Source organism: Eurypyga helias, unplaced genomic scaffold (assembly GCF_000690775.1).
Source record: "Eurypyga helias isolate BGI_N326 unplaced genomic scaffold, ASM69077v1 scaffold38474, whole genome shotgun sequence".
In the NCBI taxonomy this organism is placed as follows: Eukaryota; Metazoa; Chordata; class Aves; order Eurypygiformes; family Eurypygidae; genus Eurypyga; species Eurypyga helias.
This window is the reverse complement of record NW_010246406.1, coordinates 9,631-24,050: the sequence shown is the minus strand read 5'-3', so window position 1 is coordinate 24,050 and position 14,420 is coordinate 9,631. Positions and strand designations below refer to the sequence as shown.

General features: G+C 49.3%; 1 protein-coding gene across 1 annotated transcript in view; it reads left to right on the top strand.

The window, feature by feature from the left end:
• Positions 1–7,217, top strand: part of LOC104508674 (regucalcin-like) — a gene marked incomplete at its 5' end in the record, with an annotated part of 8,757 nt that extends 1,540 nt beyond the window's left edge. The window contains 4 exon segments of the mRNA XM_010150381.1: positions 1–152; positions 1,639–1,770; positions 6,089–6,243; positions 7,154–7,217. The exon segment at positions 1–152 is cut by the window's left edge and continues 13 nt beyond it. Coding sequence (XP_010148683.1) covers positions 1–152; positions 1,639–1,770; positions 6,089–6,243; positions 7,154–7,204 — 490 coding nt within the window.
• Between the last annotated feature and the right edge of the window lie 7,203 nt (positions 7,218–14,420).

Genomic DNA, 14,420 nt, shown 5'->3' with positions numbered 1-14,420 from the left:
CTTCCCCGACCTCTCCGTGGTGAAGCACTTTGATCAGGTGGACATCTCTAATGGGCTGGACTGGTCGCTGGATCACAAAACTTTCTTTTACATTGACAGCCTGTCCTACTCAGTGGATGCCTTTGATTACGACCTCCAAACTGGAAAAATTGGTATGGATTGTTGTGTTCTAAAATAATCGTTTGTCCGTAAAGACTGGGATGCTTGTTTCCACTCTGGTTATTCCGCAAAGATGATCAGAGCTTTGGGAGCGCTTCTTCAAAAACCTCTTCGGAGCAAAACAGCAGAAGCCATGTTAACACTCCCCTGCGCCTGCATAGGCTCCTAGCCTAAACCAGGCTGTTGGTAATATTATAAAGTATTTAAATTGTGTGGTGGAGCCTGAGTTGTAGTCTGGACTGCTGTTACTAAACACAACGCGTATCTGATCTTCCTGGGTAAAAAGGGCTGTGTGTTTCTTGTGTGGCCGCATTTCCGTGGCTGCGTGTTTCTTATTCCTGACAGCGTAGGCAAAGTAACAGGGAAGCGTGTGGTCTTGTGCCAAACCTCTGCCACCTTCTCCAGATGTTTTTTCACCCTGTTTTGTTTTTTGAAATACGAGCTCTTAGATGAAGATTCTTCAGACAGGGCTAAGCAACAGCTGGAAGGCAGTAACTCAAAACTCTTCTTCCTTCATTTATTTAAAACAAAACAACCCCTTAAGGGCTTCTACAAGTTTGGGCAAAAGAAAAATTCTGGTGACTTGGACTAATAACTTGCTGTTGAGTTCATGGACTGCAGCATTTTTCTTTAAAAGAACCCAGTCCATTTGATATTTTGTTTTAAAACTGTGAATTTAAAGTCTTTTTAGGGGTAGCATCTTGTCCTGATGTCTCTTTGCTGTGGCTTACAATTAAATTTTTCTTTAGGAAATAGGGTGGTTCTCCTCTCTCTCTCCCACGCTCGCTCGCTCTCTTTCTTTCTGTGGTCAGCCTGACAATCCCCAGGAGCACAAAGGAAACTCATTAAAAATATTGCTACATGTGAGAAACATTGAAGTTGTCAGAGCATAAAGTAAACAGTGTTGGAAAGTTGGTTCTAATTTTCTTTAATAACAGTGGATAAAAGTTCAGATAGAGTTGTTTGGTTTTAGGTTGACACTGTGGCTTTGAAGTTGATGCTTTTCCGAAATCTGTGTTTATATAAACTCTCATTTTATATATCTGAAGGTCAGTTTTGTGTTGGAACAGTGATTATTGGCACTTTCCAGCAATGTTTGAAAAGTCTCCAGTTCTCTGACGGAAAGCAACCTGTGCTTGAAATGAGCCAAACTGCTTTAAAACAAATAACTGATTTTCTGAACATATATAATATTAATTTATTCTGTCACTCATTTAATACTGTAAGTAGGGAGCACTAGAAAAGAACACCAGAAAAAAAGGATTGTACTTTCAGTGGGTAGAAACTGATCTACAGGCTTTCACTCTGAGAAACAAGTGCCTTGGGAAACAAACAGGGCAGGAGACGTGCTCTGCTTCCTTCATACTGAAGGACTCGGCACAGCTTTTGCACGTCATGTTGTGAATAACTCCGCTGGGCTGTGACTGATAAAAATTTTAACAGCTTTCTCAGTTTTGTTGTGTTTTTTCTACCCTGCAGGCAACCGTAGGAGTATATACAGACTGGAAAAAGAGGAGAGCATTCCTGATGGGATGTGCATTGATACAGAAGGCAAACTCTGGGTAGCGTGTTACGATGGTGGGAGAGTGATTCGTCTTGACCCTGAGACAGGTAAGTCCTTGCAGAGAGGGGACTGGAATTGTGTTGTTAAAGAAAGAAGACACAGAAGCAAAGAATAATGGTAAATCTGCTCTTTTTAACACAATACTTTTTTTTTTTTTTAAGCAATTATATGTCCCTGCTTTCAAAAGTTAGCTCTGTAAACAACTCTTCTTTGTTCCCAGCCTTTGTTGCGCTGGAAAAGATAAAGTTGCTGAGGGGATTATAATTTTACTTGTGAATAGTTTGAGTTAGCATCCTCTTGCATCCTCCAAACTTAAAATCAGCGTTTACCTTAATGTTAAATGATGTGGAAGCAAATGTATAAGCCATGAAACGGCAGAGATTACTTAAGCTTTTTTTTTGTCTTGTTTTTTTTCAGCATAGTGTATTATTCTGGGCAGCCTAATGAGGTTAATAAAAGTCCCACATGACACTGATGCCAGCAACATTGCTTTTATCATTGAAAATTATTTATACGATAAATTTTTTAATTTAAATAACAAAAAACATCTAATGAATTCCACAGCATTTTATAATTCCCACAGTAACGTCTTGGGTGTGCCCATTGCCTGAGCCTGTTGTTCATTGCTACTCTCATTTGGACTTTGGTGGTCTGCCAGGCATGGCTTTAGTCTGGGTAAAAAACACTCGTGAAGCACTTCAGAGACTGAACCACACTGTCTGCAAGGGGCTGGTAGGTGAGAGTGGGAGCGGGATTTTGGTAGATCCCAGACAGCACAGGTTTGCGTAACGCAGCATAGGAGCAACTGCACGGGGATGCATCTGGGTTCTCTTGTACCCAAGTCTGTCCCTAACAGATATCTTGGGGTTTTGTGGGACTGCAGGTTCAGGGGTGCCAGCATCCGTCCCTTGGCACGTGCCTCCTGCCGTGCACAGCAGACCCTGGCACACACGTACGGCAGGCAGGGCCAGGCTGCGGCCTCCCTTCTGGCTGCACTGGAACCTCTTACTTGAGGCTCAGGCTGTGCTTTTCCCCCCACCTTTTGATTTGTAGCCATCCAAGGTCTTGCCAACCTCTGTGACTTCCTCCTGTCCTGCAGAGTCTGTACCCCAATCCCAGGAGGTGGAAGCTCCAGCTGAGAGATCCCAGCAGCTCTGGGACCCGTTTCTGGTTCCACATCATCCCCCTTGGGTGGACGGAGCACTCCTTGGCGAGCTCCGCCAGCCCTTTGAATACCTTCTGAGAGCAGAGGACTCCACCATTTTTCTTCTCTGTTTCACTGTTTCTACCTTTTTCCTCCCTGGACTTCACCTTCTTCATTTTTTCACTTATTTTGCCTTTCCTCCTCCTTTTCAGAGGTATTTTCTTAAGGGAAAGCTAATGGGAATAGTGTCCATAAGCAGATACACAGGGAAGCTGTAAGAATAGGGAAGGCAGAGTCCATATCCCTATTGCATTCCCAGCTATGTTCAGCTTGGAGTCTTTCAGAGCTGGGTGTGATTTTGATGTATCGAACTGTCAGAGGATTTGCTTGTTCTGACCCCCTTCACCCATGTAAAACTCCCCTCAGCCGTGGCAGAGGGTGGCAGGAAGTTTCACAGGTTAAGTGTCCGTGTCAAAAAGAGCCACGTCTTTGTGAACGTCTCGTGCTCGTCTGCCCCCCTCTGCGCTATCACTTTCAAGTAGTATCTGAAATCTGCCATTTGCTGAATTCTGAGTGAATTGTAACTACCCAGGGAGATGATCCAGACAGGTTTGAGGACAAGTCTGCAAAAAGCTCTCTTTTAATGCACAGTAGCTGTTAAGTGTGGTTTGGATGGCTGTCGGGCAGTTGCAGAAACATCCCCTTGATAAAGAGCTCGTCTAAAGCACGCAAGGGACTTGTCGGGTTTCACCGATAGCAGGGCTTGGACTTCTTTTTTAGGAGAATGGATGAGGAAACTTGTTTGTTTGGCATCTTTTCTAAGTGGAGGTTTTGAGTTTCAGGGGGAAGCGGCTTTTCAGGTCTAGGCTTAGGCCTCTAGGTTCAGGATGGGCTGCAGGGAAAGGCTGTGATGACTGATCCCCCTGGGCTTGCAGAGGGCTCGAAAGGGGTGTCTGTAACTTGTACATTGCCAAGTGTTGTCTTACCTTCTGGTCACTTTATGACCTGATAGTTTTATGCAATCATGTCTTTTAATTGGCAATTAAATATTTTTCCATTTCTTCCTAATCGATGTATTTTATATCCTTTGATTTTACAGGGTTAAAAGATTTGCTAAATTTTTCTCTTCTACAGATACCAAGCATAGATGGTGGATTTCAGAGCATCCAGGTGCAGATTTCTTGCATCTCCACGAAGACACTGCTTATCTTAGAGCTTTGTAAACAGTATCTTCTGGGCCATTATCTGCCAAGTCCACTCTGCAAGTACAGTCAGGGTCTCTTCCCTTGTCTCTGGGGCTCACGCCTCTTCTACAGGGCATGTTCTCTCCCTCTGAAAGCCCTCCCCACTCATTTTCTCCGAGGCTTGGTGTCAGCCAATTGCCAGGGTGGCCTCTGGAGCATTTTGTAAGGTGCCACGTGATCCTTCCACTGCTAGCTGACTGGATAGCCACAAAGTGCTGCTAGAGCCAGTTGGCAGGAGCGTTGTCTTGGAACTCATACTGGTCTTTGTCACTCCCAGGCAACAGACACAACTTCTTCTGTCATAATTTTCTAGATGTTATGAAAAAACTGCTCTTCTCAGGGAAGTAACACGCAACCAGACATACAAATTAGCTGTTGTGGGTCAAGGTGTGTGCCAAACAAGCTTTTTGCACAGTATCAGGAATCCCAGAGTTCTGGAACTTCCCTGGCTTTGCATGCGAGAGGCACTTTCACTGCTGCCCACTTGCTGTTTTATTTACTTTTGGATTAAAAGACAGTTTAAAAGCATCCAGCCCTTGTGTCAGGGTTTTCAGTGAAACAAAAGGCGATTCCCTCTCAGTCCTGCATTCTGGATGTACTGGTTACATCTGTACTGGCAGGCAAAATGGATCGGCAAATGTTCTTTCGTCCTGCACCATATGGCATGTTTTAGCTCATTTTGCACAGCCAGAGCCCAAACTGTCTCTGGGGAGCAGCATACCCAACTAGGTGGGCCAAAGCCGTGACAGGACAGCACCAATGGCTTAATAATGTGGCTCTGCCTTTGCCTGTGCCCCGCTTAGTGTTGTGGTACAGGTGGAGTTGTTTGTCAGTTCATTGCAGTGCTGCAAGGGACCAAGGCACGGCTTGCTGGGTGAGGGAGAAGGTTTGAGAGTGCACAGAAAGGAAGAGAGGCGCTTGGGCTTTGATAAGCACCTCCTGGAGAACGGTGCCCCACTCACAAGTTGACCAAAAACTTCTCATAGGCGTTACATGGGCCAAACTTCCCTCTTTTTCTTTCTTCTTGTGGGTGTCCCAGCATCAGAGTTACTCTCCTGCTATTTCAGCACATCACTGAACAGTTAGTTACCATAAGGGGACCAAGCCCATCACACACACAGGTGAGGGGCTAGGGAAACCACGTTTTGTGAGGACATTCGCGTGCTTTAGTGTATTTCTAGAAAGAGAAATTCAATTGTAGGGTAAATAAAATAGGCCTGGTGGGTATAAGGACTCGCTGCCCAGAATTAGGAGGAATTTCAGAAACGTCTGCTGCACGGCGTCTCGACAGCCTTCTGGCTAGGGCTGGAAGTTTACGGCCGTCAGTAGGACAGTAGCTATTTGTATAACAAATGCCTATTGTTATTTATGGTAGCGCTAGTTTCCTGTAAACTTCAGGCATGTCCCATGATCCCTATTTTATGCCAGCTTGATTTGAAAGGCTATTGAAATTTCAGGAAAAACTTCTAGGAATTAATCCATAACTGCAGGCGGTAAAGGTGTAGCACAAATTATACCTCGGTACAGCTGCATGAGGTCTGCTTGCTCCAGGCTGCCTTTGTAGTTGAAAGTAGAGAAGTCAGCAGGTCTGGGGTGTGATTCCCCTGACCTGTTTCAGGGAGGAATTACGGCCCATTTCCATTGGCTGGATGGGCAGCCTAGATGGTGAGCTCAGATACAGATGTCTGTGTGGTGGGTGTTAGCATTTAATTAGAGGACAGGCTGGGGTTGGGGGTGGGTAAGATTTGTTTGTGATAACTGAGACCGAAACTTGTCAAACGGTGCATCGTCAACAACGCAGTTTGCAGAAGTCTGGTTGCTCCCAGTCACGGTGCTCATTGGTACGCCGAGACCGCCCCCTTCCCTGGCACCTGCTTTTGTGGAACGCCTGGCTCCGTGCCGGTTATTCGCAGTAATTTGTTTAAATCTCTCATTATAAGTAGACCAACAGGAAATGGCATGCATGTTTTTCTCCAGGAAAGAGACTCCAGACTGTGAAACTTCCCGTTGACAAGACAACTTCCTGCTGTTTCGGCGGGAAGGATTATTCAGAAATGTATGTGACTTCTGCCAGTGACGGGATGGATAAAGAGTGGCTTTCACGGCAGCCACAGGCTGGCGGGGTTTTCAGGGTGAGTGATGCTTTGTCCCGTTGTGTTAGAAGGCTGTTTTTTCCCTCCTGCATTGTTCAGGTAGCAAACCAATTAGAGTGGTGGGAAGCAGGAAGAGGATGGTTGAGAACATCAGTGATGTTTCGTAGAACCACGGAACGGTTTGGGTGGAAGAGACCTTAAAGACCATCCAGTTCCAACCCCCCTGACGTGGGCAGGGACACCTTCCACTAGACCAGGTTGCTCAAAGCCTCATCCAGCCTGGCCTTGAACACTTCCAGGGATGGGGCATCCACAACGTACATATGTTGTGGCACATATGTTAAGCTGCTGTCCATTTTTTTGGTCCCTGTTACAGCATGAGAAAGTTAAATGTATTCAGAGATTTGAAAATACTTTTGGGTTTAAAATTTGTAACAGTGCTGATACCACAAATTTTCTATGCCATCACCTCTTTCTACTTCTCACCTTCCCAACCGAGTTGGAGTTTCCAATTTCTTGTGGAAAGAATGTGTAAAATCCTTCTGTGTCTGAAGGGCAGATAAAAGCAATTGCTTTTATTTACTTTCTAGTTAGTTATAACTAAATTATCTCTTTAAAAATTTGTCACCTTGGGATTTGTTTGAAAGCTCTGCTCTTCCCTGTGTGTACATACCAAAGGTTACACTGTGGACTGTAGAGTTAAGGCTTAGTGGTGCCCGAGAAGAGGCTGTGGGGGAGCAGGCTCCGATCGCCACACTTTAGAGAACGCGCGTGGGCTGGGGTGGAGTGCCTGGCTGTGACGAGCTGCTGCGTGCGAAGCGCAGGGCGACGTCAAGTTGGAGGGGACAGCCCTGTTCTCAGTTCAAGCATGCCTAGTTGTGAAGGAAAAGCAAATGGCTGGTAATGGTGAATTATTGCGCTAATATTTCCCCCCCCATCTGTTTTATAGATAACAGGGCTCGGGGTGAGGGGAGTCCCACCGTGCCCATTTGCAGGTTAAATACGCACGCTTCCGAGTGGATTAGAGAGGACCGACGTGAGAGAGACAAGTCGGGAGGTCTTTTTCTGGTGGTCAGCATCTCCTGCTTTGAAACCGTAACTGAATTATTGTATCTCGTCAGTAAAGGATCAAAACCTGCTGAAATACATGAAATATTTTAAAACTGATCTTCCCCCTTTAGACTCTGTTACTTTAAATATCTGATGGTGCTTTTTCTGTGCTGAAAAGATTCTCACCCTAATAAACCACTGAATATTGTAACTTTCTTTTGTGATTAAATAATGTTTTAATACCCTTTTATTGTTTATTCTCCTGTCTCCTTTGCAGCGTGTGCTGTATTGATTTATTGATTAAACTACTAGTACCACCTCTTCTGCATATTTTCAAAGTTCCTCATAAAATGCCCATTTGTGGTCTTAGCTTTGACTGAACCTTCATTTGTCCCATGATGTTCCCAGCAACTGAAACATTAGTGCTTATTACTGTGCATCTGCAGCTACCGTTCTACATCACTTTTTTAAGGCCTTGTCTGTGGTTGTGCTTAAATTACCCCTGATCGGCGGGAGCCACTCCAGTCTCTCCCCAGTGCCTGACGTTGTGTTGCTTATTCTCTTAAATATAAACCCAAACTTTTGGGATGAAGAACCATGTCTTTTGTCCATCCTGTGGAGACCTGGGCCTGTCGTGGGGAGATCTGTGATGACAGGAAGGCGTCAGGCGCTCTTGGCCCTCTGTGTTGACAAGAAACCGCCACCTGCATGCACCTGCTGCTGGGCCAGCCCCCGCCGGCAGCCAGAGAGGGAGAGGGGCCCGCATGCCCAAGTAGCCACAGCCTCTACGAACGTGCAGGAAAGGGGAATATCTCGTAGCACCTGTTGTAGGTGGCAAGCGTATTCGGTGTGTTGCTTTTTTGGTGGTAACTTCAGGCCTGTGTGTGCTGAAGCAACTGTGATGTAGCTCAGTTGGCTTTTAAACTGCAGGTTTTAAAGGCACTGGAACAGGCTGCCCAGGGAAGTGGTGGAGTCACCATCCCTGCAGGTTGCGAGGAACGTGTGGATGTGGTGCTCGAGGACATGGTCTAGTGGGTAAGGTGGTGTTGGGTTGATGGTTGGACTGGATGATCTTAAGGTCTTTTCCAACCTCAGTGATTCTGTGATGTTGCTCTTGGTGTGTTACGTGTCGCCGTGCTTGTGCACCTCCGCCTGCAGCCGAAACAGCTGTCCATCCCCCTCCTGCTCGGTGAGCGTAACCCACAGGCGTTCTCGTTGGCAGTGTTTGCTCTGCAGGTAGCTCCAAGGATTGGTACGTGATGGTTTTCCGGTGCATCTCTGCAAGCCTCTTGGGGTTGGTTTCTTTCTGCCGGATCAGCTGGTGTCTGTCACACCTCCCGTGTGTGGGCTGCGTGGCTCAGTAGCTGCCTGGCACTGGACCACACCGGGGCCTCGGTGCTGCTTTTACCAAGAGGTGTGCAAGTCACTGTTTGCCCTCTTTACAGCGTGTGGGGGTATGTTGCTACAGCTGGAAAACCAGGAGGTTTAAGGAGCCCCACTTCAGGGCATAAGACGACAGGTGGAGGAGGAAGCTGGGCTTGTTCTCTGCGTGTCCACCGTCTTTCATGTGCTCTGTGTGCTGCGACGTAATCTCAGCGTGGTGGAGGGAGTTCGAGTTGAGGGAGATGGCAAATGTGGCAAATTTAGGGCTGCGATCTCGTTGAAGCCGTGAGCCTGGTGGTGACTTGCAGGGTGGCTGTGGTTGATTGTCAACGGACGTTCGGAGAGGCAGCAGGAACTGAGCAGGCAAAAACCACAAAAGTCCCCTCCCATTGCTGGCGTGTCGTGGAGGTTCCTGCACCATGAGGTTTTGGGCCTGTGCTTGCCCTTGCTCCACCACGACGGCAGCAGGGCGATGGCCGGCGCAGCACAAGGCGCCTGCCGATCGATCCTCTCGTCGTTGGTGGTGTGCTGGGAAGGTGACGGCTACGCCTTGTACGGGCACAGAACATCTGGTCAGAGCTTGGTTTGTGACCGCTGGTCTAAGGGCACCTGGGAGACACAGGGGGATACGGCTGCCGGAGCCCCTCAGCCTCCCTGCTGTGCGTGGGTAGCCCAGGGCAGATGCCCAGGACAGATGTGTCTGTGGGAGCGGGAGCAAGTAAAATAAGCTTCTGTAGAGAGTTTACGAATAAATGCCGCCTCCCCCTTCTGTAAGATGACCCGCTGGCCTTCGTCACGCTGGTTTCATGGGCATCACATGAGCAGGAAGAGCCAACGCTGCCAGGAGAAACGTATCCTCAGCGCTGCCACGTTGTTTTGGGAGCGTGCCTTGCCGCAGCCTCCAGCGCAGAGCCCGTGGCTGCTTCCAGCGCCCCAGCCCTGAGGAGCCCAGACGAGCGCTGCTGGCGTAGTCTGACTCAAGTCCCGTGATGGAGCGTTGGGCCCGGCAAACCTGGAGCTGAGCGGTTGCCGATTCCCTCAGTTAGGAAGGTTTCCTGACTTTTGTTTAATCCCTTGCTTATTAATGGCGCTCACCTCTTTGATCAAAGACTTGCACTGATTTCAACTAGGGTTGAGCAAGAGCCGGGTGACAGGAAAGGCTGTATCAGGAGGAGCAGCTGCTGTGCCCTGAAGGGTTTCTTCACCCTCGTGACCAAAATCTATAGTCATAGGTGAAGCATATTTATTCCCAACCAAGCTGGAGAAAACTCCAGTAATCCTTTGCCGGCAAAACAGCTCTGCCCAAATAAAAACAGGCGGCACTGCCTGCCTGGGGAGCTCCCGTTCTTCCCATCTCGAGCAGCGGGGAGGGACCAGGCCCTTCCTACAAAAGGGCCAGGCCACGAGAAGATAAGCCTTGGCTTCGCTTTCGGAGAGCGCTGTGGCGTGGGATCTCGCTGGGGTGAGTAGCTACACCTGTGCCTGCTCGGGGGTGTTTAATAATTGTGTCCTCATTAACGCTAACTCTGCCTGCGGTCACTGCCGGGAGGGAGGCAGCTCTCTGGGTGACGGCTCTCTCTGGGTGAAGAGTGACTTTAAGAGATGGGGACAGTCACATTATGAGCCAAGTCGAGTTTCTAGGGTAACGAAGGCTGGAACGGACCCTCAAGGGGAATACCTGACGCGAGTGTAATTTGGGGAGTTGTGAAAAAAAGAGGGGAGCGAGGGATTTACTACATGCTTGTAAAGCCACAGGAACAAATCCAGAGCTACCGTCTGAGCACATGCCCGGAGGGAACAGAAGGCAAATGGGACTATTTAAATATGGCATTAATACCCGTGGTGCGCCAGTGCCTTGGTAGCGCTCTCCCAGCCACGCTGGGTTGGTAGAAAATAGGGACTGTAAAGGGAAGCGGCGGGAGTTGCATCAGTGGGGACCAGAGTGGTGGGAAAGGCGAGGGGGAGCCACCCCCAGAAGGAGAGGCTGCGGTGGGGCGTCGGCAGGTGGCCGCCTTTGGCCAACTTGACTTGTAACTCGCGCTTCACCAGCCAGCGACACTAGGGACAAACGAAGAGCGGGGCGGGGGCAGGCTTGTTTAATTCTCTCTAATTAAAAAGACCAGCTGGCCAGCCAGGAACGGATCCGTGCACCTGCTACTGCGGGGTTGAACCTCTCATCGTCGGCTCCCTGGAAGCCTTTGGGATGCGTCTTCTCCCGAAGTGACCGACCTCCGGAGAGGTGGGCAGGGGCGATGTTGAAACGGCATGCCCAGGGTGTGGAGGTGTGAAACTTGTACTGCTAGTCCAGGAGTCGGTGGCGTAGGAGTAGGAGATGGCACAAAATGCGTCGGGGTGTCCCCGAAGTGTTGGCACCCACCCCAGTAAATCCAAGACGAGCTCCGGCAGCGTTTCTCTGGCGGTTCTCCTGCCTGACGCTGCTGATGGCCTGGCGTCCGGGCTGCTCGCTGGGAAAGAAGCCGTGCTTTTCTTTTCAGCTGGGGTGAGGCGAATGCCTCATCCTGCTGGGTGATTGATTTTGCTTTGCCACGGTCTGTGCTGGGGAAGTCAGGTCACCAGAAGAAAAGAGTTGAATGAGAAATGTGGTTTTCTCTATCAAAATTCCTTCAGAAAAAACGTTTTGGGAAATATTTTGCAGAGAAAAAAAAACTTCTTTTTTTTCACCTGAGAACCAGTCGCTTTTCTTTTTAACTGAAAGCAGTTAAAATTATCTTAAAATGGAATTCTCCTTTCGGGTATGTCTTCCAGCTGAAAATGCCGTGAAAAATAAAGGCATGTTGTTCTCCATGAACCTCCCCCAGAGTTACCGCTTAGGTCAAAAGGGAAGCAGAGAGTAACGTGAAAAACGTTATCAGAGCAAGCAGAGAGCGAGGGCTCGTGCTGAAATGAGTCGGGGCTGGGGCCGGGAGCCCAAGGGAATCTGAGGAAAGTCCCGGAGGTGCCCGCAGCCCCGTTGTTTGTAACGTGGTGGCCTTGGCAGGAGTTGGACTTGGAAACGTTACTGGCTTTTTTGCTATGAATGTATGAGTTTGTCTCTGGCTTAGGGCTGAAACTTTTTAATCTCTGCATTTGAATTGATGGTGGCTACGATAGGATAATGTGAGGTGTATCTCAGCTATTTGTTTATCTGGGAAAAAATGTTCATCCCGTGAATCATTCCAACATCAAATTAAAATGTTCATTAAAGCCTTGAGCGAGCGAAGAAATGCATCGCTCCTGCGCGCTGGTCCAGGGCAGATCCCTCCCCGCTGGCTTCTGCCCTCTCCCCGTGTGGTGGGGGCCAGCGACCGCCAGCAGCGACCTACCTCCCCCTTCCCCCTTCCTGCAGCAGGCAGGACCCAGAGGGGTGCCTCATCGCCAAAATGCTGGTGGCGGGTCTGGCTCACTGCCCGGCTTGGACTCTGTCCCTATGGCCAGCCTTTCCCTTGTCCCCACCTTGTTGGATCAGCTGCCCGGGGCAGGGGGGAACCTGCTGTCACCTACCTCTGCTGAGTGGGGCTGGGTGGGAGGAGACGCAGAGCATTTCCACCTTCTCCTCCCATGGACAAAAAAACTGGCAGATGCCAAAGGAGTCAAAACCGAAAGGTGTTAAAGGCCAAGCTGTCCCGCAGCATCCGTGCGAAATGCAGCTGGCTGCGGGCAGCAGCTCACTGGTCCCCGCCTTGCCTGGGACCAGGCCTCGCGGGCTGGAGATGAGGAGCGGGGCGAGGGGAGCGGGGACCTCGCACACGAGGCAGTGGGGCACAGCTGGGAAGAGGAGCCAAGTCTCACTGATGCTAATGTGCCACGGTCACAAGAATGGGTTTTTTTCCTTCTCATTCAAAGTGGCTTGTACTGCAAACCCCTCCCCTGCATCTTTCATTAGCTTCCCCTTTTTATCACCTGAGATCTTCATTTGCCCCTAAATTTGGGAAGACTGAGCTAGCCCTCGGGGCAGCCGACTGGTGCAACGACTCAGTTTCCCTCTCTCACTCTCATGACGTGAGAAAAACACTGAGCAAGGATTTTTCCCTATCACATGTTCTGCTGCTGGCACCACGAACCAGACCATTCAGAAGGGCTTTGGTCCCTGCCTCGTCGTTCATGTGACTGCTGACTGCATCCAGAATGTGAAAGGTTACCTGCTCCGTGCAGATAACATCAACTGTTGCGCATTTTTCGGTCATCGCCGAAAACAGCAGCCGGTTTCGTTGGCCCAGCGCTGGAGAAGAGACACCGGCCCAGGTCTTGCAATGTTTTCCTTCAGCAGGTGTGGTGTTGTGATGAGCTGCAGAGTTTCGCAGAGGTATCCTCCAGCTTGGTGTAAATATTCAGCTGTTTTGGCGGAGGGAAGAGGGTTTTTCAATTTCCTCGGTTCACACAGACAGCCGTTCCGCTGTGTGCACATTAGAAGCTTTAACTGCCTGCCTGCTTGTTCAAGGCTTCGGCTTGAAATGGAAAATGAAATCATCTGTGATTTCTGAGGGAAAGGGAAATGGCAAAGAAACCTTTTGAGGCCAGTCACTAGCTTGTATTTTACCTGTCCCTTAGGGGTACCGAAATGATGGATTTTCATCAAGATCATGTGAAAAGGGGTAGGGACTGAGGATTGGAAAGGCTATTTTCAAATAGCTACCAGAAAGAGGTTTTCCATGCTAGAGCAGACTGGATGTTTTTACATTAGTTTTTCATTCTTACCAGGAAATTTTTCTTCTGGTGTCCAAATTCTGGTAACTTTAAACAGTTTCGCTTGGAAAACATTTTGGTGACACCCGTCAGCGCTTTGCTCTCCGCGGGGGATTTAAGCACCAGCCCAGGAGGCTAAAACACCACCAAAGTGTTGCAGGAAGGATATAGGCAGGGTGAAAGTGATGTTTTTATCCTTGGGGATTTTGTCTGGGGAGAATACAGCAGGATTTGGTGCTTTCTGCTTGGAACTGCTCTTTTTCTCCATGCACGCTCACCTCTGACGGGTCAGCGCCGCGGCAAGCAGGGTGCTGCGCCAAAAGGCGCCAGACGGCAGGATGCTTGGGGAGGGGTGAAACCAGGGTGTTTTGAACAAGGCTTTTTGGGGCCATTTCCTCATTTTTCCCTCTGAGATGTTGTATTCTGTGAAACTGCTACTACATAGCTCCACGGGGTGCTGGCAGGGAGGGTGAGGCAGGAGGTGGACCACCGGGCACCTGCGGGACCCAGGGCTGCATCTATGCCACGTTCTGGGAGCTCTTTTGGAGGGCAGTCCTGCCTCTTAGGGTTGGACAGCCCTTCCTGTTAAAAGCCTCTGTTTTTGGCTGCTTGTAAAAATTAGCGAAACCTCAGCCAGCAAGGCACAAATCTTCCCTTCTAGTTGCTGCCTTCTTAAAAATGGGTGAAATCTGAGCCAAAATATTCAGCTGTCTGAAAAAACCAAATCCACACTTGGAGGGACAAGGCGGGAGCTCTTTCTGCGGTGGAGGGGAGAGACGCCGGGGATGGATGTGCAGCTGGGGAAGGCGGATGGGTGCTGGGACAGGGCAGGTCTCCACAGCATCGTTGCAGGGGGCGTGAGAGGAGTAAGCAGACAGCTGGCGCAGGCAGGTTGTTTTTTCCCCCGGACTGTGCCTTGTGCAATAGCTGGCAGTGGCGGGATTGCGTATTCCTCATGCTGCTGCCGGACCCCGTCTTCCTGTGGGGCGAGAGCAGCTCTGTGTTCTCCAGACCATGAGACAACGAAGCCAAAGTTGTGTCTCCAAGCCTCAGGTCCCAGGTACGGCCGGCACACGACACCAGACCTGAACCCCAAAAGC